Source organism: Festucalex cinctus, chromosome 7 (genome assembly GCF_051991245.1).
Source record: "Festucalex cinctus isolate MCC-2025b chromosome 7, RoL_Fcin_1.0, whole genome shotgun sequence".
Taxonomy (NCBI): domain Eukaryota; kingdom Metazoa; phylum Chordata; class Actinopteri; order Syngnathiformes; family Syngnathidae; genus Festucalex; species Festucalex cinctus.
The window spans coordinates 20,390,965-20,418,252 of NC_135417.1; the positions used below are offsets into that span (position 1 = coordinate 20,390,965).

The 27,288-nt window shown below is 39.7% G+C and overlaps 1 protein-coding gene across 22 annotated transcripts in view; it reads right to left on the reverse strand.

Annotated features, from left to right (window-relative positions):
- The window catches only part of rims2a (regulating synaptic membrane exocytosis 2a), a 157,581-nt gene that overhangs the window by 23,926 nt on the left and 106,367 nt on the right, over positions 1–27,288 (reverse strand). For 8 of the 22 annotated variants that reach the window (XM_077527877.1, XM_077527881.1, XM_077527879.1 and 5 more), the window contains 12 exons: positions 26,148–26,278; positions 25,807–25,978; positions 24,501–24,654; positions 22,061–22,129; positions 20,238–20,376; positions 18,122–18,238; positions 14,890–15,075; positions 13,691–13,797; positions 13,430–13,462; positions 8,089–8,121; positions 4,605–4,705; positions 2,630–2,796 (listed from right to left, as the gene is read on the reverse strand). In XM_077527877.1, the coding sequence (XP_077384003.1) occupies positions 2,630–2,796; positions 4,605–4,705; positions 8,089–8,121; positions 13,430–13,462; positions 13,691–13,797; positions 14,890–15,075; positions 18,122–18,238; positions 20,238–20,376; positions 22,061–22,129; positions 24,501–24,654; positions 25,807–25,978; positions 26,148–26,278 (1,409 nt within the window). Of the gene's footprint in view, positions 1–1,820; positions 2,055–2,629; positions 2,797–4,604; positions 4,706–8,088; positions 8,122–13,429; positions 13,463–13,690; positions 13,798–14,889; positions 15,076–18,121; positions 18,239–20,237; positions 20,377–22,060; positions 22,130–24,372; positions 24,397–24,500; positions 24,655–25,806; positions 25,979–26,147; positions 26,279–27,288 lie in introns of all 22 variants that reach the window. The other 14 variants (XM_077527866.1, XM_077527865.1, XM_077527874.1 and 11 more) reach the window with 12 other exon arrangements.

Consider the following 27,288-nt stretch of genomic DNA (forward strand, 5'->3'; position numbering starts at 1 on the left):
AATAGGAATACTCTCATGTGACCAGAAAGGGGCCATCGTTGATTGTACTGTGCTCCAGATAACTAGGGTCCTTGCTCTGACACACAAAAAAATATGTAATTTTAAGGAGATTGTTTTAGAGTTAGTGAATTGTCCACACTTGAACTTTGGCCAAAGCAAACTTAGCTCAGTTTAACAGAAAACTGAAGAGAGCTGACAGATCTACATACACACATTCTATAGCTGTGGAGGGTTGAGGTTACTTTGGGAGTTTTCCACTAACATCAAAACTGACCTGAAAGCTCTCTCTCTTTGTTTCTCTCTGGGTGACTTGTAAAAGGGCATGTTTCTAAAATGCTGGCGTTAGTAATATTTATTTGCAGAGGTGGGCATTCCGTCAATATTGGCAAAAGGTCCATCAAGCCGTCAAAGACCGACGTCCATTTTGTTGACAATTAACAGTTGACTGGTAACTTAGAAAAAGTGACAGTCTAATGGCAGAAGTGAGTTTTCGGCCATCAGTTTAATGATCAATAATCGGATCAGTACTATCGGATCTGGCATTCCATCAATGACAGAATGCCCATTTCGCTGATGAATGACGGAAACACTGACGGTCGCCCATTTTGCTGACGCACCGCAGAGTACTTCCTTTCCTGCGATTGCGGGCAAACCACTCTTTTTGTTCTTCAGTAAACATGTACATTTACGCTTACTAGGTATGCTAACTTCCTCGCACACCAAAGCCTTCTCTCTTCTGGATTTGTCCTAATGCTGTTATGTTGAAGAGTTCACGTGATGAGAGACTTCGCTAATAATTGTTTCTCTGTCATTACTGCTACATTTATGCAAGCATTAGTTTAGTGCTCAGTTCACGTATCTGACATCAGGCACGTTGTTAGACAACTAAGGGTCCTTTGGTGCACCATTTTAAGTTAGGGCGGTTATTGAACAGCTAAGGGTCCTAAAAAGTGGAGGTATTGAATCTGTTGGACCCACTAATATGAATATATGACTGGATAACCAATAGGCCAAGACTTTTAAAGTTGCAAGGTCGCCATATTGCTCCTCCCAAGAAACGTTTCTCGGCATACGATCCTATTTACAGTATCGAAAGTGGAGAACATTTGAGACAGTACTTAGTAGAAACAGCATGATTTATGTTGTTTTAAATTTGTTACAATAAATTAGTCTGCTCACGAGATCTATCGGCTATCCAGTCATATATTCAGATCAGTGGTTGGCCCTGCGCTGTGGTATTCCCGGCAGTTACAACCGTGTGCACATACTATATCTGGCGACATTAGTGAGGAAAAACAACTGAGTGTGAAGTTTCGTAAATCGAAGTTGAGTTTATCATTAAAGCAATACTTTTCCGTCTTCAGTGTCCAGCCACGTTCTTTGATTTGAGTGCTCATGTGGATGAGGTGCTCCAGCAAAGCGCTCATTGACGGACTGACAATTGACGGACTTTGCTCATGAAATTTACTGTCAGTGTTAAAATCGCGGCTGTGATTTAGAGCGGACGCCCGGTTGAAATAACATCAACAGATTGATGGATTGACGATTAACAGTTTGATTCGGTTTGAAATAATTGATGATTGATGAGGACAGAAGGGTGTTCTGGTTGTTGACGAATGACAGACGAACAAAATTCATTGACGTGCCCGCCTGTGTTTATTTGGCTCTTTTTTTCCGTCCATGCCTACATTATAGCTTCATCACCATTAAGAAAACATGCACAATTGTGACACTTCACATAAAAGTCAAGGTCAACAGGGCACATTGAGATTTATATTGATTAGTAGTAGTCTACAGTTCGAGGCTGCCACGCTTGTTACCTGAGGTCAGTCTCTGAGATACTCCTCTGGTGCAAGTCGTCTTCTTTCATCAGCATTTCTTCATGATGCTGCTTGTCTTTGTCTACTTTGTCCCCTGGCCCCTTTCTCTCTCTCTGCGTCATCCCCTCTTTATTGACCCTTGTCCCTTCACCTCTCTTGCCTGTCTCTTCCTCTTCTAGTACTTCAACTAAATCCTCATCCCCCTCCCGCGACTGGCTCCTTGATTGCAAATGGCTGTAGACGGAGACAGAAGCAAGACAGCAGCACATGCACAGCAGAAAGAAAACCAAACAAAAACATGAGAAGTGTCAAGTGACAAAAAATAAAGCCAAACACACAGAACTATTGCAGCCAAGATCAAAAGCAGACAAGAGCAATAACAGAAGACAGAAATGGCGACCTACTGCTGAGTGTCATGCAAAATGTTTGTTTTTAAATCTGATACAAGAAACACCACTATGATGCAATGTCTTGTGATTATTTCAGCAATTATGACCAGTTGTGGACAAGCTTCTCCCACAGCTTAAAAGCAGCAGAGTTCAAACGTTTGGTTCAAGATTTTTCTACAACAGAGCCAAACCTGAACTCACTGGAGTGAGAAAATGGCACAGTATGCTTGCTACCTGGTGCATTTTCCTCTTGGGCTCAACCAGGTCCAAACAATTTCAGTGTTGAAAATGTCTGGACATGGGAACATATACAGGAAAAAACCATTTCAGCTGTGGGGGATTTGTCCACTCATGAAAACAACACGTTGGGGGTATAGCGAAAAAAAGTCCACTCTTCCCTGAAAGCAGAGGTCGGCTTACCGGATCTTGCGGTTTCCTTGTGGCCTTTCAGACTGGACAGACATGTAGCTCGTGCTGCTGAACCGAGAGGCACTACTGGTTCTCGACACAGCGGACACGTCGCTAACATCACTGTCTGATGATTTGGCGGACAGGTTATCTGAACCCCGTGGATCTCTGCCGGAATGCTGTTCAAGGGAGAAAACAGGTTGTAGTCTTTCTGTTATTTGGATGGACCAGTAATATGTGAAGTGCTTCTGATTAACCTTAAATGAAGTTCAGTTGGTTTTTCCTGGCATGTTTTTTTTGTGCTAACAATGACTGGTACAGTATTTGATATTATTAATAAATCATTCCACCTTGTCTTTGTTCAACTTTGAACTAAAGCATGATGTTGCCACCACCATAGTTCCCTGTCGGTATGGTGGTTTTCTGGTGATGATCAGTATTGCGTTTGCTCCAAACAAGCCTTTTAGAATTATTGCCACAAAGTTCAATCTCACTTTCGTCTGACTGTTTTGCATTTTACAACATGCATTTAGAAGACTTCAAGCTTGTTTTTACAAGATGTAACTAGGCTTAGATGTTTTATGACAATGTTTTAGCAAGATAATGCTGACCGTCTTGCCACCCTAGCGCATAACCCAAATGTGAAGACTGGAGATTGCTGTCACATACTATATAGGTAGGTCATGCATGTGTGTGTGCTGCTTGTACTCATTAGGATGTGGAGCCTATCCCAGGTGACTTGAGCGAGAGGCTAGGTACACCCAATCCAATCGTACACTTAAAACAGTTGAGTCAAAAATAACCCAACTATGGGTCAAAAATGGACCGATCCTCTACTTCGGTCAATTTGACCCAACTTTCTGGGTTGTTTTATACAAAATGACCAAGCAAAGGATCTGACCAATATTTATGAGTTGTTTTACACGAAAAGACTCATTTCTTGACTCAAAGTTGGGTCAAATTGAACCATAAAGTGGGTTAAGTCCATTTTTGATCCATAATTTGGTTACTACATCTGTTCTTAGACCCTAGGGCACATACATACATACATAGAAAAAAAAATACATTCACATTCTCACAAACTGAAAGGGTTAAGTTTGAGTTTTCGGATAACCCAACATGCAACTTTTTGGAATGTGGAAGGCACCCCAAGTTGCCTACCCGGAGTGAACCCAGGCAAGCAGGGGACTAACTTGCAAATTCTAGATAGCAAGGCCCTAGCTGATGATGGCCTTGATGTTAAAACACATTCCAGCATGTTACCCAAGTGTGTGGATGTGCATATAATAGCATCACTGACACGGCCTTTCTGGAATGTTTATTGTACCGTTGAATTGAGTGTGGAGTGTAGCTACTTACAAGTCTTGTTTGGAAATTCAGAATGTTGTTTTGTCAATGGAGCTTCCGAGAAGGATATTATTCAACAGACAATTCACTGCTTTTTACAGCACACCGACTGCTTCTAAAGTGAGAGTGTTCATAACACAGACATAAAAGGAAAGCTGGGCAGCAGCTCTTGAGTTTATCCCAGACACGAGGGAGACAGCAGGCTGTGGCCAAGCTTTCTAAACATGTCCATGATCACTTTAGAGAGTAGTAAACACTTGACTCTGCAAACTGTCAAAGTCACGTTCCTTTACTTTACAACAGTGGAACCAAGTACCTAAAGAAAGCACCTTTTTTGATTTGCTCTACCTTTAACTCTATCCAGCCATTCAAGTTACACTATTTGTGACATTCAACAGTTGCTAACAACCACCCACGCCTCAACATAAGATTACAACCGGTTTTGCCACTACTTTATTGGAAGTGGAATAATGTCAACAATGCATCTCCACATTTATGAATAGTTATTCTCAACCTTCAACCTTGCCCATAGGATCTCCAGATGTACAGGCTGCATATTGATGATCTGATCAATCTTGTGGTTCTGTCAATGCTGCATTGGATGACACACCTCTGCAACATTGCATGGACATATTTTTACCTTGTGGTAGTCCTGCTCCAGCCGTGAGTCGGAGCCAGCTCCCTGCTTGTACTTGTTCATCTTCATCTTCATCTGCCTGGTCCTCTCCTCCATGTCAATACCTGGACCGAGAATAAGAGTTGTCATATGGAGGTCAATACAGTAATGAGTAAAAAGCATGGCAGCGGCGGGAAAAACAGCAGTGATGGGAGACAAGCTTCTGTTGTTGCTATGAGTTACAAGCTATGACAAGGACCAGTCAAATGGGAGAAAGCTGAATGGTCTGCTTGGAAATCATCAACAGCTTGAGTAAAGAAGCAAGCTTTGTAACACAAACATTTCAAATTTTTCAGTCATAATCCAAGTGTTAAAACCTGACCTTTACCCTGATGACCGCACTTCACACCCTTCAGAAAACTCTCTTTTCTTAAAGAACAAAACAAAACAAAAAAACCTTAAAAAGAGCTGTCAAAAAAGAAAAATCAAGAAACATGTCTTCTCAAACCAGCTACCACAGCCACTGAAACAGTCCCAATGGAAGTCACCAGGGACCTTCCCTCTTCTGATCTTAGCTCCCTCACTATTCTCTTCCTTCTCAACCTCAGTGAAGTGTATAATTTCATCGATCAACACTGCACTTCTCCTGGTTCACCTCCTTCTTGTTTGACAAATCCACTACATCTCCATCAATTGCAACAAATCCAACAGTACTCCAGTCTTACATGGAGTCCCACAAGGCTCAGTGCCCAGTCCCATTCTTTTCATCCAATACATTTGCTTCATCAGTCATCCACCGTGGCTTTCATTTCCACTGCTATATCGACAATACACAGTTGTATGCATTCACCAAATTCTCGATCATTCTCTCTGCCCTCACAGACTGCTCTAAATAAAAACCTGAATGAATAACAACTTTCTGAATCTAAACTGCAATAAAACAGAAATTTCTTCAGGGCAAAATCCCTCTGCCTACAGCTTCTCATTCTGTGTCGATGGTCACGCAGTCACACCTTAACACTTGGTCTGACACCTTCATCATGGACACTATACCCTCTCCTAGTCATACATAAACATGTCATCAACCTTATTCTCGCTCGCTAACGTTCCACACCTCCACTCTACCTTTTCCTCCTCAGTTGCAGAAACACTCGACCACACGTTCATCACCACCTGACTAGACTTCTGCAAACGCATTCTCGATGGTCACCCTTCCACTGTCCTCCACAAACTTGTTCAATATACATAACTGGTCACTCACCTTCTGCTAAACTCATTTGTCCTGCTTCCTACATTTGGGTCCACCGTTTTCCTTCAACACCAGGAACACATTCAGAAGATTTTGGCATCACACTGTGGGGAAGACGGAGCCTTTTCCACCACTGCTTTAAGACTCTCGAAGTCCCTTGCCCCTTGACTTCTAGAACTCTTAACACAGTTATCTCATTTAAAACTCACCTCCCACTCATTCAAGAGCCCTTACAATATCTGACCATCCTCCAAGACACCACCCCTGCAGCGAAACTCCAGTCAACACTCGCGCAGTGTGCGGGGTTCTGCCACAGGATTTCACAATGGCCGCGGCCAAGTCATGGATACTTTGCTTTGTGGAGATTTAAAATTATCGGCAATTCAAAATTTTAATTGGTGTTGCAGGATGTGGAGACATCACAAATAATAGCCAATCAAAATGCAAGGAAGCTTTCACATTGGAGAAAAATTCCATTTAAGGTTTATATGCAAGCAAGACACAACCGACCACCACATGCCACCAAGTGGCAGAAATACAGTATATGCAGTACACAGATTGTGTTTTACATCAATAATTAACCATATTTATAATTTCATATTGCTGGTGTCGGGTCAAAACCTTCTACTTCCGAAATTACTTTCAGGAGATCCCAAAAAACATTTTCAACATAATTTCTAATTTCCATAATTTGTCAAAATGACACCACATGTGTGGACTGACCAAAAGTATAGATTTGTGAAAAAATATGAAATTTGCCAAATTGTGACTTATGAGGTTTCGGCCCGACATCAGCGACATGTACCTGTGAATGAAATAGCAAAGCTTATGGTAAAAATAATTCCGAGCGGGGTATGTACTGTGATAGTTACATTCAAATTAATGGGAGCGAGCACAGCCTTTCAATAAATCTCCATTTATTAATTTCATTTTCATCTTATTCCTTCAGTCCTCTTTCTATAGCAACATGTGTATTTCTTGACCGACAACTGATACGGTGCAACATATTTTAAGAGGAGTCTCAGAACACGATAGGAATGCTTATGCTAAATTGTCCAATGTGTGGGGGGTTAAGTGACCAACGGTCAGTTTTTGCAACCTTAGGGTTCGAGTCACCTCTTTGTTTGTTGTAAAGTGTCTTTCAGTATTAGGAAAACCACTTCACCAAATTTGATTATCATTGTTAGAATTTATTATCATCAATATCAGTATCATCAAAGCCATCTTTCCATTTTTTATACTGCTTATCCCCATTAGCGCTACGGGTGGGATGGCGCCTACCCCTACCCCCTAGTTTGGGCATAAGGCAGGGTTTGAACTGGATTTGTTGCAAGCCATTTGCTGGGCAGTCAAACAAAATATAAATGGAATATAAAGCTCATGTCAGAGAACACACGCACACATGCACATACACACGCACACACACAACAGAGAAAGATGAGCAAATGATTATAAAGCACTTTTCTGAAGAATTCACTGTTTACTGTCATTGCAGTTAAAGTCAACTCTGATTTTTCTTTTCATAACACAGAGACTGTTACTGATCTGATTTGTGAACATTATTTCTTAAGTTAATTGTAAAATTTCATAGTATTATAGTGTTTTGTTTTGTTTTTTTTGTTTTTTTTTTTAATCTTTGTATCTTCAGTCCTGCAAGTGCAGTCCAACAATGGGATACAGCAAATAAAAGTAATCATCTTTGGCGAACACATCTAATTAAAAAAAAAAAAAAAAGACAGCACTGAAATTCTATGAAATGCATGGAAACTGATTATGTGAATGACTGTAATGATTCCAATCAGTATTAATTCTTCATTTATCAACAGTCCCTTTTGAGGAATGTGTGACAGCCTCCACATAATGTTTATTTCATGTTGTATTCTTCCTTATACACACACACACACACACACACACCCACACACACACACACATATATATATATATATATATATATATATATATATATATATATATATATATATATATATATATATATAAAATGGGATCTGGCAACAAGAGCTGTAACAAGCATCCCAATGTTATGACAATAGAATGATTTTCTTAACTGAAACCACGCAGGCTGAATAGTAAAATGAATAAAAAGCCAGAAGTGCGATGACCAGGACAATAAATGGCGAGCAAAGCATAAAAGACAACAGAGTTCAGTCAACGTAGGTGGCAAGGGAAAGCCATGGGGACTCGTTGTGGGTGACTGGGCAAGCAGAATTCGAGAAAGGAGATGATGAAGAAAGGACAGACCTGAGTTCGTCCAACTTGGTGTGGCAGTGTCTTCTTGGATCACATCCAGAATGGACAGACACAGACAGAGGAGAGGAAGATGGATGTAAGAGGATGCAAGACGGGGTAGGGGTGAAGTCAGGGAGTGTGATAACACCACTGTAATCACAGAAAAGGCCACTGTTTGGATGGTGAGAGTTGAGAGAATGGAGGCTCGGGGAAGGAGGGCACACGACAACAATACGACACAACAATGACAAAACAGCGAACACTAAAAGAAAAAAAACATGCACACAATGGGCATAAAAGTAAAAATAGTGCAAGAGGATGTGACGCTGTAAGAGGCTTGAGGTAGAAGTTGAGATTGTCATTATTCGATAACTGGAGAGGAGCAGGGATTGGGGAAGGCTCTGTGCTTTAAAGGAAAAAAAATCTGTAATAATAAAGACATGTTAATGCACTGAACCAGACAGAAACTTCAGGCCTCTGAGAGTTGGAGGGGTGAAAGAACAGTGGGTAAGAAGGGAAGGAGAGTTCATTTGAACCTGTATAGGTCAACTTTGTTTAGTTTGAAAAAAAGATGTCAAAAAGCTGTCAAATTATAATTAAAAGACACACACATACAAAGCTACAATCAGGTAAGGGCGCACTAGCACAAGAGCATTGGGAAATACACTAAGAGTGTTGACGGCTAAGCACACACAAGCGCTAACTCATGAAAGAAAATGACATGACACATCCATTGCCGGCTTTCAGGTTGTTCAACTTCAACCCTGAAATATTCTGGCAAATATTTGCTTTCCCTTCAGTGAATAAATGTGTTTGAGTCAACAACCAGCTTGCGACTTATTTCCCACAGCTCTTGTTTGCTTCACTTCTTTATCTCTTCCTTTGTGTCGCAAAATGACAAAGCAGCAATGACTGCAGATAGGGAAAAGCACTGAGTCTTATCCAGACCTAATTCTTTGGGACAGTTTGCATTAAGCTCATTTGTTGAAAATTCAGGTCAATTCAGGAGTGTCACATTAATTAAAATAATTTGCCAGACTTTTGATGTGCCTTAGCAGCTTTCATCTCTTTGTGCAGGCTAACATCACACCATTAACAAGAATCAAATAATAATCGCCTCGGAAAGTTAATTTTGAAGTCCTCAATGACCTCATGAAGTTGAGTATAAGATGGTATGAGACGTGTAAGTACTGTATTGATAACAAGACTTAACAGATACGACAACTATGATCTATTACTACTACAAGTAGTAGTAGCATTACTTGTAACTAGACAAAGTGCAATTTCTGGAGAAATTGCATAGGAATGCTGGAAGCCGAATGATAATAAAAGCTGAATGCATTTGAATGCATTTATAAAGCTTCATTAAAACAAAGCAAAATAAAGAATCCGAATAACATATGAGCATTCCTACAATTACAAATCCAAATAAGATTGTAACTTGTAGTTGTGGGAATGCTAAGTTTTAGCAAAGTTTTTGAATCACCAACATAATACTATAGGGAAGTTCAATACCACTTTTTTTTTTCTTAGATTGATACCGGTTACACGTACTCACCGCTTGATTAATCAGTGATACCAAGTACTGACACCAGTCGTACTTTTGCTACAAAAAATATTAAAAACAATGACAGATATTTTTTATAGTAGTAGTAGTAGTCGTAGTAGTAGTAGTAGTAGTAATAGTAATAGTATTTCAAACTGTTTTAGTAGTTTTAGTGTATAAGATCCAGAAGACAATAACAAGGCTTGTAACATCATGTGACTTAAAATGGAGACATTTGATTGAGTGAGGGACCTGTGATGACTGAACAAACTTTTCTCCATCATGGACAAACTTTGACATTCTCTTCGTGACACTCTGCAGCCGCAGAGGAGAACTTTCTCCAACAGACTTATTCAGCTTGGCTGCTGGAAACAATGATTTAGGCCATCTTTTACACTTATGTAACAACTCTCCATTGTGTGTGTAAAAAACACTTCTGCACACTGTGCAATGTTATTCATATTATATATAATGAGTATTTTTCATGACACGCTGTTTAAATTATTATGTATATTTTTTAACTCTTAAGTCACAGTAGCTAGAGAAAACTCATAAAAGCAAAAGGAGAACATGCAAACACCACCCCAGGAGTGCTTGAGCTGAGATTCCAAAGACACACCTTAGAACTGCAGGGCAGACATGCTAAACAGTAGTACACCATTACTATTATTATCATTATTTCCCAAATGTATCACCTCCATGCAGCACTGCAAAACCACACACAAAGACAAGAAAGTCAAACAACCGGTAAAGGAAGCCATTCATAGACTAGGTGTTCACATTGAAAACTCAATCCAATGATAATGCTGCCTTATACAACAGCATATGATATAGGTAATTGGTAAGTGGATGGACTTCAGGAGGCCAGTAAGTAGTGTAACTGACATAAAGCATTAAAAGAAAGCAGAATGCACACCCAGACCAACAAACCTGTGAGACTGAGGGACGGATGTGTCCCTTCATCAGACAGCGAGCCATTAAGCCCTCGCTGCTGGTCCTCCCAAGTTACTTCTAAGAAGTGAAACATACAATAGACAAAAACACCTAAGGCAGGATGGAATAATAAGCAAGCACACAAACTCACTTCGGCCAAAGTTCTAAAATAAAATGACAAAATAAAGGGTATGGGTGTTAAAGACAAGCGAGAGAAGCTCCTTTCCTATTCAGCACCAAAAAAAAGAACAGCTCCCTTGTTTTTTACTTTTGCATTTATTATGACATGTGCGCCATCTCCTGGTCACCGACTGTAAGGGCATATTTGCTTCTGGAACCAAACAGAATTTGTGATGTAGAACATGTTCAATCTAATAAAAAAGGAGATGTTCCGAGATAAATATTTTTTGGATTATTTTAAATGTAATAATTAACTCCAAGGATATCTGTGTTCATCCAGTAAACTGTTTTCATTTTTTTAAGGTGAAGATGAGAATTATGGAGCTCTGTCCATATGACATTTAAAATCATGTACTGACTAGCCATGCATGCTTCTAATATAATCAATATATATCTGCTGTTGCACACAGGAATGCCGAGAAAGAGTAGAAGTAGGAAAGTAAAGAATGACACTCGCTTATTTAGGGATAGCCTGCATAGAAAATCAAACAATCACACGCGCCAGATGACTTGCCTTTCCTTCCATTTACTGGTGCACTTTGAACCTTTTCTGTACAATATGCTACTGGTGGAAACACAGAAGGTTGCTCATCAAGTCAAACATTCCAAACATTGACAACATTTGCCAATAGGACAATATTAAAGCAGTTTATTAAACATGTATAGCTGAATAAATGCCAATAAATTTGCCCCCATACCTAATGCTTTGCACTGACATTCTGCTATAGACTCCTGAGTAACATTCTCAAAAGGTTTTTCAAAAAAGTCAATATACCCAAAGTCACTTGGCACTACATCAGGGACTGTTCTGCTGTACTAATGCCAGTAGACAGTAGATCAACAACATAAAAACAGGGAGTGTGATGTCAATTGTTGATACGTGTTGTTGAAAAATATCTATCTTAAAAAATAAAACCAAAAAATCTAATAAAAATAGCCAACACATTAAAAACACATTTCAAGAAAATAACAGATTAGACAGGGTCCAAATTGGTGATAAACACACCAGGGTAAATATCAAGAGGTCCAAGTGACCCAAATTCCTTTACTGTTCCTTCTAATGGAAAGATGGCAATACTACTACTCACATCAATTATGTGCTAGTATAGAACATTATTTACACTTGTACAATTTGAATCTGAGAGGACATCAAAATCCTCTCGGGTTTGAAGATCAAGTTTAATTTGTAGGCACGTACAGCAAAATTGTGACGGCCACAGACACCAAGTTGCTCATGTCTCAAAATATATGGTTGATAGAAACAAAATACAGACATATAGCGGGAAGGATACGGACATGCAAAGAAAAAAAAAAAAGAGAAATGAAAAAAAGAGTGGTCCAGACAGCGGTCCAGACAGCGACAATACGACTAAAAGATTTGAAAGAATTACAGAAGGAAGGCATGACTGAGAAAGCAACAGAGAGAAGAGCTGCGTAGACAAGGGAAGACCTAATGGACTCTGACAATGATGAAAGAGTCTTGCAAATGCTTTGACAAGTCCTACAGGACTGTCTGTGCTTTTTAATTGCTGCAAGCTTTGTCCAGCCCTCCCTTCCAATCACTGTAAGCCACACCAGCTATTTTGTCTCAGAAAAAAAAAAACAAGAACAAAAACGCACAAACGAATGAAGTTGCTTTCCATAATGTTTGCAGCACATTACAATAATGTAAACATGTTTTAAAATGATCCTGAGGATATGTTATATGTCATATAATCTTACTTTGCAGCTGTAAGAATGATGCAAAAGATGAATATAGATTAGGTAACACTGGGGAACAATTTTGGGGAAAAAATTCTGATATGTTAGGCTAATGAAAACTAAAATCCTGATTCCAAAATTGCTGTCAGTTTTTTTTTCTAGCCCGTCAAGTTATTTCTTCTAATTCAATGGATTAGCTGTAGAAAGACTGTAGTAAGAAGAGCTGACTATGATCGGACTCGTGTACAGCTCCGTGGCAACCTGTTAGTACAGTCACAATTGAGACAGTGTGGTTAGAGTTGTGTCGGTACTATCAACATCTGCATAGCTACAATTAAGGATTAGTTATTAGTTATTATTCTCTTAACTTTGTAACCATAAACAATTTTAAGTTTATTTTGTTTTATGCAGGTTTTTTTATTTTGTTTTCAAAGCTTGCAACTATTCCACCTTACCTTTACTTTTATTTACATACATACACATTTTTCCCTATTATTTTTACTTTCTTTTTTTTTTTTTTTTAAGAAAACAGGGATCCTTTAACTCAAAAATTTGATGTGACAATATTTTTGATTCAAAAATGTGTTAAAATAGCTGTCAGACAACAGAAACATTGTTCCCCAGTAATTGTTTGAAGTACTGGTGAAAAATAATACATTTATCCAGGTAGAAAGTTGTTTTAGGTAGTCCAAATGTCTTTTAAAAAACAAAAAAAACAAAAACAAAAACAAAACAGTAATACTGACTGAAGACCAAGACACTGTAGAAAAGAACACTAACAATGGGATCCAGACAGGCCAACACATAGGAACAATATTGACAAAACGGGTGTTTACACGAAACTACTCTACACTACACTACACACAGTTAAGTAGACTACATGAAACATATCTGCAACCACCATTGCAGACAGGTTTTGGTGTTCAGAGTGAGGTGTGGCGCAAGCACAACTCACTCTGAAGACGTAAACCCTCACCACACGCAGGTACAGACCTTCACAAGCCTCGGTTCCTTCGTCTCCATCTTCTACGAGGGAAATTGGAAGGGAACCGAGTAGACATGTTATGAAACATCTTTCATGTACGATATCATTCAGACCACAAGAAAGAAAAAGAATGTTGCATTTGTTTTATCTTCCCAAAGTGAGTGTGAAAATCATAAATCTGAGTGATTACGAAAGCCGGTCATTTAAAGGTACATAATTTTCAATTAGTAACCAAGGAATAAATAGAAAGAAAACAACAGATGACTTACTTCTGTCCTTTCCTGTGGATGGAAGCTGGGGGAGTTGCCGACCTCGTCTGTGGGACATTGGCGTACTGTTTGGACTGGTCTGGACTGATCCACTACGGGGGTGCGCCCTATGTGACACAAAGGTTTTGAAAGTGTGGTAAGAGAGCTTCTGGTACATGATGCACATGTGCACTTCAGGATAATACATAATATAAAGCTAAAAATGTGCAATCAATATTTCATATCCTCAATTTGACAATGTAAACTATTTTCTTTTGACCAAATTAATTTCAGTGTGAGGTAGTTGACAACACAACCGGGAGATCAATCTACAATTCGGTGCGCTTCGCATCCCTATAGACAATGCATGCACAATGAAGTTTGGCACATGGCATGGGAGTGAAGGGACACATCAACTGTTTGGAACTGAGCTGCAAAAAAAAAAAAAGAAAAGAAAAAAAGAAAAAAGAAAAAAAAAAGAGGCATTGAAACGCATGTGCGGTCAGTCGTCAAGCTGCAAGAAGAAAAAAGTCCAACGCAGAATCAGCAGACCGTTGCGACCATGCGTTGGGACCGTCTCCAAAAGGGCGTCAACTCAAATCAGAAAGGAAAACAAACATAGGATGCCGTCAAAGGGATCAAAAGCATCAATCCATGTTAGTAACCAAACAAAATTAAAGTCGGCCCAACACTGCTATACTCACACAGGCGTATGAGCAGTGTGTTCCAAAATCAAAATGAATCAGCACGATATCTGGAGCCAGGATTAGCGTGCTTTGGACATGTAAAGAAAATGCAGCATCAGATGTCTTGTGAACAAAACAGAAATGGGCAAGGTGGGTGCATTTAGGTGAAATAAGGAAGGGGGGCAGGTATTGGGATTGTGCACGCTGGGTGGTGGTGAAATGAATTCCCTCATTCGTTCTTGGTTAGTCAGGTTAGTTAGTTAAAAGTTAGTGGGGGAGAGCTTGTGGGGGAGCGTTACTGAGAATTCAATGTAGCAGTCTAGCAACTGTTCAAAAAGCAGTTGTACTGCAATCTGATGCTGTTTGTTTACTAACTGCGAATCGGTTAGCAGCATATTATCTTCACTGGACTTCATTTGATGCTGAAATCCTAACTTTATTCTCCCTCACAGTTCAAAAGCCGCAGGGAAGTCTAACGAAGGCCCGAGTCTGAAATTGTGATGAGTTGGTTGACGACTCCAATCTGGGTCACACCTCGTCATGGCAGGAGAGGGAGGGGCTGACCTCCCGGATGGTAGCGACGGCATGGACCTCATCATCGATGAGTCGTGGGGGCGTTCAGTGGAGCGTGATCGGGAAGCGGGGCGCTCTATTGTGGGCCGCTGGTCTGCAGATCGGGACCTGCTGTGATACTCGTGCCTATCCATGGCTCCGTGGCTCCTATAGAGGTTATTGAGAGATAGGCAGGAACTCAGTGGGCCCCATGTGGCAGGGACAGTAGGCTGGAAGGGAGGTCAGCGCATAGGTGCATTTGTTCACGGACGACACCGGTGGTTGGGTATGTGTTGATTAAGGACCACACGTGTGTTCTTGCCTATTGTCCGCAGCTTTTACTTCCTACTTTTCATATTGCATAACAAATGTGTTCAAAATTACAACAGAGCTGCAGTCCTGATCAGAATGCTCTACACTGTATATAGCGCACCGTATACTGTATTTGTTGATTCATTATTCATTTTAAAGATTGCTACTGAATTGTGTAAATAACTGCACCCTAATTCTAAGCATACAAAAATACAAGTGTGGTCCTTGAAAGGGGCAATTTATGAAACAAATATATGATACCAGATTATTAAGAAACTCAAAATAGCAGCTGGTATTGCATAATTTTAAATTATCTTACATGCAGCAATTTCTCTCCGAGTAGCTGGGTCAACTATTTGCCTTGCCATTTGATGCCTCTGGGTTCTTAAATAGGAAATTTAGTGAAATACAGTAGTTGTGATGTGTGCAAGGTACAAGATTGTGTGCTCATGCTATTGGCTCAGTGCTCATGTGCAGCAGGTTTGAGGTACCAAAGTGCTCTGTGAGTGATGCTTTTATTCATATTACAGTGAGTTGCTAGTGTCAGCAAGAAATAGTATTTTGGCACACAGGGTACATATATAAAAGAAGCTGTAAAAAAAAAAAGAAGTAACAATTAGCAACAATTAACATTAATGATACATACATAAAAGAAAAGAAAAAGAAAAACACCAATTGAAGACAATTAGGAAGGGATACATCATGTGGCACAGTACTGGGTTTTTGAGCATGCATATAATAAGAAAAAAATGGCAGTAATCCATTTTAAAACACAAACTTTAATAAACTTGTAAAGTCATGTTAGTACCTATACACACATGGGTGTGCTTTCTTTTTAGGTCGTAAAACACCAAAATACATCCTGTAATGTTAGAATGTGTGTGGTGTTACAGTTCTATCGACAGTTTCAGTCTTTAATGATCAACAAAGCTCATCAGTTAATGATCTTAAAAAATAAACATAAGACATATACATATTTACAGTAATGGCCAACATAATCAGATTGGTGAGGCCAGGTGTCTATTTAACCGGGACATTCCTGTTTGAGCCTTGAGCCTGAGTCTTGGCGCCCCATTGTTTTGTCTCGCTTTCACGCAGGTCCCATCCTGGCATCACCTTTTTCAGTATTATTATACTAAGCCAATTGTTTCAGCCGCATATATATCGATCACAGTTGTCATAGCAATTCATATGAGAAACCAATTAAAAGGAATTTTACTGTTAAATCCTTCCTATTTACTTCCACATTCACGTTTGCGTTGTCATTCTCACCTGCGTGTTTTCTTCATACCATAACTTTCTGCTTGTATGTCATGGGAAATGTAGCCTTGCAAGCCTAATGCTATGGTCTCCAGCCAGACCGACCACAAGCTGAGCTTTTCTGGCGGCATATTTCCAATGTGACAATACGGGATCAGCGCGAGGTTAAACAGCACAGCCAGCTTCCAATAGCTTTCGGAACCAAGCAAAATAGGTTGGATAATGGTGCGTGACTGGCCTTGTTTAGTGCTGTTGAACTGGCATTTAGCATTAGCTAAAGCATTACACATCCACTGGTCACCAGATTGACTAGCGATTAAATTTGTTAGAAATAGTTCCTTGTAAGAATTTATTCTATACGTGATTTTCAGCGAAACTGTAGTGACCAGGTTTTTAATTTAGAAAATCTGGTCACCCTGCATTAGCTGTTAGCACGGTTGAAATCAAGCTGTGTAATTTGTCAATTTTGGAAAAGCACATACCGCTAGATATTTGATTGCCTGTTTTAAACAATGCTCATACTGTATACACAAGCTGAGTCCCACTCATGGTACACTCTGCAGCAGTGCACTTCAACACTAGTACCATTTCCTCTAAGTCTTGGAGAGAGATCACCTAAATAATCTCGCCGAAAGGAAAAAAGTCCCTTAATGCTTCCATTTACAGTACTCACTTCTGTCTATATTAAGCCCCAAATATTTCTCTTTCCTGTGTCCTGATCACTCTTCAAGCCCCTTTGCTACTTTTGGTCTGACTAAATGCCGACAAACAAACGGTTTCAGGATCGTGAGTGGACAGTATCAGATTCTTCAGCGAGCCAACACTTTCCTTTTCTAGGCCTCTTTAAAAGACATTTTTGACAAGCAGCTTTTGTTAATGGTCATCTGTGCTGATTTGGAGTCCAGCTGAGCCTTGGGGACATTTTGCGGCACTTTAATAAAGACAGTCAAACACTTAAAAGAAAAGAGTTCTGAGAACTCATCAGTTGTTCACCCCAGAGGAGGAGCAGAAAGGCGCCGGCGTAATTCCTGACTGAAAGTCTGATGGCAGAAGACTGAGTGGTCATTTACAATGTATCTGGGAAAAGGAACATGTGAGATATTTCATTTTATTTCTGCACTGGGATTGGTCCCGAGTGTACACTGGTGCTATCAGACCAATACAACATTCTGGCCAGACACCAGAACTCTAAGGGCAAGGACAGCATTCACAGAGTTACTTAGCTGCTCCAAGCAATACATCTTAGATACCCAAGTATTGGTGTGCAAAAGGTAACTGCCATTAGAACGTAAAGAAGTACACTACGAATCATGCACAGCCTGTATCAGCTGCTTGCACAATGTAAATGGAAAACATAAAGAAAGACATCAACAAAGCAACAGTCACGTGCTGGCCAGCAATTTACTGAAAAGTCGTACAGCTGACAGCAGCAACGGAAATAGCTCTGAGCCTCAGCCGACAAGCACAGAGGCAGTTGTGTACCATTCAAATACATTCACACAACTTCAGAGCAGTGATGTCTCCTTGGCAGAAACCGATATCAAACGGGATATCCTTTTCTGGCATCACGGTCACAGATAAATAAACAACGGAGACGTCAACATGGCGGATGCACAGATGCAGCAGCACTGCATGTCAATACCTCTCAAAGTCATAGTCAGAAGAGTAGGCGCCCTCAGAAAAGGCACGGGATATCCTAGTGGAACGCAGTAACCTGACTGCTTCCTCACGGCAGATTGGGTACACACGGTGGTTTCGGCTGGGAAAAAATATCACAGCGGGTCAGAGTTGGTCGGCTTTCTCCTCCGCAGGGGATGGTAACAAAAAACAGAGGGCGGAACCTCAGAATGAACCGCCAAGGTTCCATTCGCAGATCATTTGCATAAACTCCTTCATTTGAATGCGTAATGAATTGATCGTTGTTACCTGAAGGACCGCATGGCCGATTTGAGGCAGGAAATTAAATGACTTTTTGTATAATAATAATTAGAAGGATGAAAATACTGATTACGCAATGCCGATGTAATGGATGGGTGAGGTCTTTTTCTGTTCTGTTTAAATGAAAAGTATGACATAAGTAAGTTCAATCATTTGAAGACAAAGTCTACAATGTCAGCATAACATTAATGCCACTAAGGACTTTAGGTGTATCTAGCTAATTTTACTACACACCCATTTTAATTGACTCAAATTACAATATTAAAATGTGAAGTTGACTAACAGTAAGTCAACACACTCAAATGGGAGTTGTCTTGGAGAAAAAAAAAAAAAAAGACTGCGGCTTGAAGGTTTGCACTTTACTGGATGGGAATATTGTTAGTGGGGTTACAAGCAAGTTTAGATCAGCACCTATTTGGTTCCTATTGGGGAGCATCACTAGACTGAATATGTCTGGTGCAAGGAAAGGTGAGAAAATGAGTGCGACCATATGGAGGGTGGAGAGGAGACAGACATAGATCGGAGATGGTGTCAAGGAGGAAACTGAGGTAGACAATATAAAGTAGAGGGGGCTAGAGGTGGACAAATTCAAACAGTGAAGCAGATAAGAAAATCAAATGAGCTATATTAAGATCGTGTATTTTGGCAAGAACCGTCAAAAGTTCAAACTATGTCAAAGAGGAAAATAAGACGAGGTATGGTTCATTGAACACAATGGGTAATTTTTAATAATAATATCCATCCATCCATTGTCTTGACCGCTTATTCCTCACAAGGGTCACGGGGGCTGCTGGCGCCTATCTCAGCTGGCTCTGGGCAGTAGGCGGGGGACACCCTGGACTGGTTGCCAACCAATCGCAGGGCACACAGAGACGAACAACCATCCACACTCACACGCACACCTAGGGACAATTCGGAGCGCCCAATTAACCTGCCATGCATGTCTTTGGAATGTGGGAGGAGACCGGAGTACCCGGAGAAGACCCACGCGGACACGGGGAGAACATGCAAACTCCACCCAGGAAGGTCTGAGCCTGGACTCGAACCGGAGACCTCAGAACTGGGAAGCCGACGTGCTAACCACTCGACTACCGTGCCGCCCTTAATAATAATAATAATTAGTATTATTATTTGAAGTATATTAAAATGGATTTAAAAACATTGTTTGTTTGTTTACAGTAGTCCTGACCTAGACAATTTAGGTAAGGGTGTTTGCTCTGCCTATGATACTGCCTATGAAAATTCTAACTATAATTGAACAAGAGGAAAGTAGCTACAGTCTGACGGTGCCAAGGCTATGACCAGACACTTCGAGAAACTTATTCCAATCCCCAGAGCAAAATATACAATATGAAGGGTTAAGGGTCACTGTTTTTTTTTTTTTTCCCTTCCAAGATGGTTGGAGTATGTGCAGCCTTGGTATATTTTCAGCCTCTATAAAGCATTACATTAAACTTGTTCTCTAACTGGAAAAAAAAAAGTTCCGTTTTTATGTAACACTGATGCAATGCAGGAACTCAGAGCAACATGTCCCTTCGATTAAAATAGCATATTTTTCCTAAATTTTTTTTACATAACCCAGAGAATCTTGAAGACATGTTGAGGTGTACAGCTCGTATAGCCTTTGTTTTGTTTTGTTTTTAGCACATGCTCTCCCTAAATAACAACCAGAGCTATTTTTTCACCATTTAAATGAAATTTCAATGGATAAGAAATAAAATAATTAAAGTGATTATTACATTAAGTATGATGAAAATGAAGAGTTAAAAAAATGCAATAAAACAAACATAAAATAAACACATTATTTACTATTTATTTACCTGGCGGGTGGGGGAACGCTGGGGGAGCGTGAACGTGCTCGATGTATTTCAGCAGACCGGGAACAGTGGTTAGACGACATCACCTGTTCTGGGACAGACAAAGTGGAGCTCTGGAAGTCTCTGCCATTCGGTCGGTAGTCTGTGAACATGGCAACAATAGAAGGGGCGACACCAACCCATTATTTATTTGGATGTAGTGGTGTTTTTACAGCATGGCAACTGCACAAGCAATAACTTGCAAGATATCCACTCTTTGCGCAAAGATCAGAAAGTGGGAAAAATGTGTGTGAAGATGAGCCAGCAAAACAGACTTTCAGTAGCTTGTTCGTCCTCTTGAGGTTTGTAAACTCTTGAGTGTTTCACTTCATGGTAAAAAAAGTTATGAGCTGCCCGAAAAAAATGGTGATGAAGATTGACCTCTTGGTCAAGTAAAAGTGTTATGCTTTACTTTTAAGAAATTAGTATCCTCAATTGAAAATATCCTTTATTAGCAGCTCATCTGCACATTTACTAATTACAATACGTGCGCGTCTGTGAGATACAATATTTCACAACAGAGCGGTAGATTCAGTAAAGGTTTGTTTCGCCTTTGCGCGGCGCTAAGCGGTTAAAATGGAGCAATCCGGGAGCACCTAATTCACTAAACACGCACAGATGGGAAATCCGTCGCTAAGTGCGCTGCCAACCAGATGGCGCCACGGTGCGCCAGCGGTATGTAAATTAGGTAATTTGTATACATTTGATGCAAAATATGCCCACCCCTAATGCAAATGAGACTCATTGATATACAGCGTCTAATTCACTAACGCCAGTGCAAATAGCCACATGGAGTTTGCGTAACAAAAATAATGTTTATGGAAAGCTTGGAAACCTGCTGCACCCTCGATCCCGGGAACATGACAGCAGTGCATGGCATGGTGCATCGTGATCATTTTTATGTGCCAGATGCATACTGTATGCAGACATTAACCTCTGAAAATATATTTTTAATAAATGATCGCACCATTAATTTGTACTTTATGAATAAATGACATCGTTGTCGTCCTCTCTGCTCTGTACGGCTTAATGGCGCTAAATAAGGAAAACGCTTCTGCCCCTCTCGGTCCAACCTTGCTTTCTGATAATGTCACCTTTCTCGCAACTGTTACTATACTGTCTTGTTCTTGACACCAATAGAGCAATATCGTGAGTGAATAGGTGGGTAACTCGGCGCAGACTGCAGGTGCAGTTGTGGTGCAATATTTCGCGCTATTAGCGGACGCAACGCATTACTAGTGAATCTACCCCTGAATTTCCAAGTAGTGATATGTATTAAGAAAATGGATACTACGTTATGGCAAATCTACCATATGAACAGTTTTGCCATTTGCAATATATGTCAGGGTTTTAATGGAAAACATATACTCTTCAAATAAAGGGCTCAAAATGTCTTGTACTTAATATGATACATTTGGCGTTATAATGTTCATAAAAATTTTAAGTGGTCGACTCACTATAATACAAAGTAGAACCAAGGTTGCTACATTTCAAATATGTCTCACAGGGATATTCTGTGGTTTTCTGTGCCTCTTTGTCTCATAGGAGCTCAAGCTCTCATTCTGATTTTCAGCGTGGGCGTTCTGCTGGAGACTTGGTGTGAACAGACAAACAGCAAGTTGCAGTGCAGAGGCAGACAAAAGCTCGCTGATGTCTCGTTTTTCTGCCGTTACTGGGTCTTAATCCACTCATCCATATTTCACTTTGGAAAATGCTGAGGCTAAAATGGCATGTTCAGGCCCACACAGACAGAAATATATAATATTAATATGAGCAGAGTGTATTACCTGTTATTACCCCAACACCATCTTCACAATCATAGTCTGAGATCTCTCCATCACTTATCCTCTGGGATCCTTTGAGATAAAGATAGAGAGAAGTGGGAGAAGGTGAGTATAGAATGGGCAGAGCAGGTAAAGAACTGAACTCAACGCTCAAATCAATCATCACTTCGTTTTGGAATAAAATCACTGTAGTGATGTTTGATCATTTACATATCCATCCATCCATTTCAAAAATTTAAAAAAATCTCTCTTGCCAAACAAAAAGCTGATTAGTCTTCATGAATCAATTGACACTTTTGCACATCACCGCACCACGCTAGAATATTCTACCCACCAGACAGACACACATTTACACTGTGCTTTCAATCTTCACAGTCAAAGCTGAGTCAAGTGGACAGTTTCTTTTTTTCTTTTATTATAAATGACAAGGGCTGCACTCTGTAATGCTGCTCCCAACCTTTCACCTCATTTTGTCACAAACTTTTCACAGCCGTCAGCACTTGCAACTCTCTAGTAGCCATCATCAGGTGCCCAGAAAAGGCCTTCTAAGAGAAACTGTCAAGAGTACAGTATTTGTCTAGAATGCACTGCACAAAATACTGTATAAGCATATTCGGTGTGTTAAATGATGGTCAACTAAAGCAAAACAGACAGGAGAGACCTAAAAAATATATATATAATTTTCATAAAGGTTTTCAAAAAGCACTTAATAGTTTAAAGAGTCACATTCAAAACACACAAATGAGAGAACAATTGTGCTTTTAATTTTAAGGGCCTATTTGTAATGGGCAATCTCTCATCAGGAAAGAAAGTGGTTTCTGTCAATCAGGATTGGCAGATTAGGATTTTATAGCACTTTTAGAGCACAACATCAGGGCTGAGAGTAGTTGTTGCAGGAAAACATTTTGGGTTGCAGTAGGGCTGGACGATTAACCGAAATTTTATCGCTATTTCAATTTTGGCTTCTCTCGATCATCAAAACGTAATGATTGAAGAGAAAAGATTAATATGCAGAACACTGCGGCGTGTTTAAAAGTTCCCTATGTTGTGAAAGGATCCTGAATGCACCATGTAGTTTGTAGCTAGCCCAGAACGAATCAGTATGATTCTGCCGTCCCTAAGTGTCCTTTAAGCCACGGGGTACTTAGCCTTTTTTACCTTGGGGCCCAAATTTTCCTGTAAAAAGTGTCCCAGGGCCCATTCATAAATTCTGATTTATATTGATTTATTATTGTTTGTATTCAATAACTAAATTAAATCAAGTTAAAGGACCTTTGTGCAGTTTTTTTCAATGTCCATTTGTATTCTTGAGGATTTATTTTCACATTGATGAATGTATTTGCTGGGATCTATTTTGTTTCTGATTTGGGGGGGGGACTATTGTAAATGAGCGTGATTAGCGGAAGGATACATGGAATGGAGTGGGGAGCGATTGAGACCGTTGTTGCCACCTCGAGAGCGAGATGACGCAATAAAGTTGTGCTGGAACGATTGTCCTCTCCGAATGCTGTTTTCTTTCGCACGACCTTTGTTTGGATCCACGATACACTAGAAATATTCTGTTTTAAAAATACTCTGCTACATGTGTATAAAGCATTATTTTATTATACTTTTTTATTTTCACTTTTTTTTTTTTTTTTTTTTTTTAAAGATTCACAGAATTTTATTTTCCTCAAAATTCAAGCATACAAATATATCCAATATATCTAAGGATTTTTTTTTTCCCCCTACCAACATACACTTCCACATTACATAGCACAAAATACAATGCCTGAGGTCCCAGGTTAGCCCACTAAGTCCCCAGACTTGTAAAAATAACAACATAGAAACTAAATATGACAAAGAGGGTAATGTAATGCTTAAGTTTGAAAATGAAGAATGAAAATGCAAGAAGCTTGAATTTCATGTATTTATAAAGTTATGCTATACTTGACAAAAAGAATAGTGTTCAAGAATAAATTGTTCAACATGATGGGATGAATGGGCGTAAGGCTACGATCATCATTTTGAGCAGTTGAGTTTTAGTAGTTGAACAAGATGTTAAGTTTTGGAATCAATGAAAGGTTCTATTAATCGTGATTTCACTCTCAATCAAAATAATAGTGATGATTATTTTTCCTATAATCATCCAGCTCTAGGTTGCAGGGTGGGACTGTACCGGCTCACCACACGGAAACACATGTGAGGGAGCAGACACATGCGCCCTTCATGGATGTGAGATACAGAATCAAGCCAGAGGAATGCATCATTCAAGAGGAGAGCAGACACTCAAATGCACCACAGAAAGGTGCCGCCTATGAGTGCAGGACCTTTACCTGAGTATGAATATGAGCCTTTGTCTGTAAAAGCAAAAGCAGGACGGTTGATGTGACACATAGCACATAAATGCTCCTTGTAACTTAGCAGGGCTTTATGACGCAAGTGTGAAGGAGTCCAAACTTACTCTGAAGCCGCCGTGTTGGGCTTTCTCCATGAAGCTGCCTACGTTGTGTGTTCGGGGAGGCACGCGGGAGCGGGATGGAGGACACGTCATGGGTCTGCAGCTTGTACCAGTGAGGCTCGTCATCCAGAAGAGCCGTCTCCAGTTCAATGAGTATCTACCCATGTGAAAGGCCACAGACGGGTTACAGGCCATGCCAAACACTCATCGAGTAATTCAGATTAACCAGAGGGGCGTTCCATGCAAAAATCACCCAACAAATAAAATTTCAGAACATTTTAACCAAGCAGATTTTGATCTTAATGACATTTGGCATACTTGCTGATAGTAATGGTAAAACACTAACTTTCAAATTTTAGGTCAATCGGTGCACGGGTTTGGGAGCTACTGCCAGACGAATGTTGACATTTTCAGCAAAAATGGGCTTGGCCACCTTCCTTTGAACCCTTAAATCTCATAATATTGGGTCAATCTTCACAAAACAGTATTGTTGGGCAGGGGAGCCAACAAAGGTTAAAAATCTACAATATTCAATGAATATTCAACTTCAATGAATATTTAATGAATATCTGAGGGTATAGATATTTTGACTCCTTAATGCTACTAAAAAAAAAATAAAAAAATAAAAAAAAACACCTCTGAAACATTTGAATGTTGTAGAGAACATGTCCACATGATCCACAAGGTGAAGTTCAAGGTCAACTAAAACAAAAGGTCAAAAATTTACTTATATATGCACCTTGGAATCCTTGTTGAATCCCCCTTTCCAAAAATATCTCTTGTGCAGATTGACCCAGTAGTTCCTGAGAAGGGTTGACAGGAAGCCGGCCACGCCCTTTTTGACAAAAATGTTCAAATTCGGCTGGATGTAACTCCCAAAACTCTGCTCTGATTCACCTAAAATTTGAGAATTTGTGTTGTGCCATCGCTATCAATAATAAAAGATTATTTATACTAATTTTGAGTTAACCTTTTTTTATTTTAAAATTACTATCTTGTTAAATCTTGTTTGGCCCAAAAGGAACTTGCATAATGATAGTGTTTCAAAGAATTTTTGTTGTCTTAATATTTTTTACATGTTTAAACATTTTCTTGTTTTGTACCAAAAAACAAATGATTGTTCCTAATCGTGATTTCAATTATTACCAAATTAATCATGATTAATATTTTCTTCATAATCGAGCCGCCCTAGCAGGGAGAATTAAGACGACTAATCTAACCCCTGATAATGAATAAAATGATAAATGTGTTCCATCATATTTGTATGTACAGTGTACACCTTGGTGAGATGCCTTTTTATCTTTCTTACCTCTCCCAAGAATTCACTCTCCTCTTCCCTCACTCTGGCTTGATCCCACAACGTGATCTCCAACATGCGCTCCCGAAACTCCCGCCGATGTACGGGGGAATACATAAATGTCTGGTTCCATTTGGGCTCTAAGGATTTCTTGACTGTTTTTGTTCTCCTCTTGCTTTTGTCACTGTGGGAACAATACTTCAAATTATTTGTGTTTACAATTATAACCTGAAAGAACCACGAATACACCTGTGGAATGTTGATGGGAGTGTGGAGTGGACAGACATGACACTTAACAAATCGGCAAACGTTATCACCACGCTGACAGAAATGGGAACGGTCCTTTTGCTCACCTTCTATCAGGGAGGAAGTAGATTTTCACATACGGATTCCTGGGCCGACCATCTTCCCTGGGTGGCAGGTCTTTGGCTCCCAGTATGGTGACTATTAGTTGATGGCCGACTTTGTCGTACCATAGTTTGACCTGCAAGTGAAGAACGGAAACATCATTCAGTCACAGCCATCTGAGCCACAAGTTGAGAAAATGCACAAAGTGAATAATGCTGAAGAAGACAACTTCACCGGGCGCTATTAAATGTTGGCATGCACTATATTGTTTCCTTTATATAGCACAGTTGTTGACTACAGTATGGGGTTCTCTCCTGTATATCCAAGATAAAGTCTCATGCTTGAAAGTACTTAACTTAATTATTTTTTGAGATCATTAAAAAAATGGACAGTGCTGGCATTGATGCATTAAAAGATGTGAAGATCCTTATTAACTTTACATTTTGTCTTTGTAATTTAGGAGGTCCCCCGTGTATGATAAATTTGTGTGTGCAAATGTTTACAATTGTGTATGTTTGGGTCTGGGCTGATCATTCATCTTGCAGCTATTTCTCTTGTACAGATGAATAAATATTATGGAAAGGAATTGGCTGTAATTCATCTGGATTTCATTTCACCAAAGTTGAAGTGAAATACTACAAGAAAGATGCTCTAACATTGCCAGCATGTGCTCAAGGGAAATAATGCCATCTAGCAGTGATGATGTTGTCTGTAATAATGTCTCCGATATTGGACAAAGGGCACTGTTATTGACAAATCAATCATGCTCTTGCAAGAGTAATCAAAGACGGGAAAAAGGAAGTATGGACTCCAAAAGCAGACACTTAGAAGAGGTAAAACTCTAACAGTGGCCTTAAAGCAATTGGATGAGATGGGGGAAAAAAAAAAGACATCTTCTAAGTTTTTTGTCCATACTTCATCAAGAATATGATAATGGCGGCTTGCGCTAGCAAGTAAAGCTACCAGCTATCCATGCAGCAATATAAAAGAATGTAGCCAAGACAAGGTTGCCGAGGAAATATGAAAAGAGATGGAGGGGGGTTTCTGACCAAAGAATTTGTTCCACATAAATTTAAATCTCAAAACATACTTCTATAATAAAATACTTCATCTCAATCAACACATGATCTGATCAAATATTAAAAA